A 1,297-nucleotide genomic window follows, 5' to 3' on the forward strand; every position below is an offset into this window, starting at 1 on the left:
CAGGAAGGGGTTGGGGGGTCCCAATGTCCCATTCAAGGGCTCATCCAAGTGACCTGATTTCTTCCCACAAGAACTCAATTCCTAATCCCCCTCCCCCTAAACACCACAGCTTGAGGAGCAAACCTTCACACACGGCCTGTGGGGAATATTTATGACCCAAGCCATAACCACAGAGGCTAAATCTGTCAAATTAAAGTCTGAGCACTCAGTGAATGGGATGTTGACCACAGTGAAGAATAATGGCATATTACAAAGGTACTTTAGAAATAAAAGCAATCCACCAGGGAGATAGCTCACCAGCATAAGTACCTGCCTGGAAAATGCAGCCAGGCAGGTCTTTGTAGGACAAGGCCCCATGGGTAGCAGACCCTGCTCTCTGAGGAAGGTAGCAGAGCCACCACTGGCAGTATTCTTCGGGCCACAGTGGGGAACACACAAGGCTTTCACATGGGGGCCATGGGAACTCTGAGGACTGGGTTGTAGGTGATGTGGCTGGCATCTTGGAATAGGGAGGAAGTGGTAAACTCTGCCATGGACAGTTCTGGGAAGAGAGATTAGAAAGAGGCTAACAGCATCAGCACCTCAAGGTGGTCTCAGTCCTCTGTGAATCATTTCTGCCCCAGGAAGACACAGCCTCACCCCTGTCCCAGTGGTCACCCTGGGTGGAACTGTGACCTCTGCACAGAGAGAGCAGCAAGCTTAACCACACAGCAGACCTTGGCCCAAGCACCACCAGTCTGACTTCTCCCACCCTCCTCCCAGCCCAGGGGAGAGCTGTGTGCATAAGAACAGATGTCCCAGAGTGGGGCAGCAATTCTGATGTCCACCACTTCTGTTTTGCCTCTACCACTACACCCAGAGAGCCCAAGGATACAGCCAAAGCATCAAGCTGGTTGACCCAGGAAACCCTGACTCAGGACAGGATAGGCCAGCCAGGGTCACAGCCAGCAGTAGCCAAAACACTGAGCCAGAGACATGAGACACAAGCGAACTCCAAACACGATCAGGAAGACGAAGCCTTTATTAAGCCACTCCTGGGACAACACAAAGAACACAGAGGGGTATAAAAGTGCAAGTGCCAGTACGCACACTCACACACACAACTCACACACAGTCACAGCCACACCTACCCTTGCCCAACCCTGCCATGGCCGCCTCCACCATGTCTGTCTATTCCAGCACTTGCACCGAGCCCTGGCAGGTGGATGACTGCCCAGAAAGCTGCTGTGAGCCCCCCTGCTGTACCTCCAGCTGCTGCGAGCCCAGCTGCTGTGCCCCGGCTCCCTGCCTGAGCCTC

The 1,297-nt window shown here is 53.8% G+C and overlaps 1 protein-coding gene across 1 annotated transcript in view; it reads left to right on the forward strand.

Annotated features, from left to right (window-relative positions):
- Positions 1-1,147: 1,147 nt before the first annotated feature.
- The window catches only part of LOC101572529 (keratin-associated protein 10-3-like), a 6,561-nt gene continuing 6,411 nt past the window's right edge, over positions 1,148-1,297 (forward strand). Inside the window, exon 1 of the mRNA XM_012514878.2 lies at positions 1,148-1,277. Coding sequence (XP_012370332.2) covers positions 1,148-1,277 — 130 coding nt within the window. The remainder of the gene's footprint in view (positions 1,278-1,297) is intronic.

The sequence above is a fragment of the Octodon degus genome, unplaced genomic scaffold, assembly GCF_000260255.1.
Source record: "Octodon degus isolate 3935 unplaced genomic scaffold, OctDeg1.0 scaffold00045, whole genome shotgun sequence".
NCBI lineage: Eukaryota > Metazoa > Chordata > Mammalia > Rodentia > Octodontidae > Octodon > Octodon degus.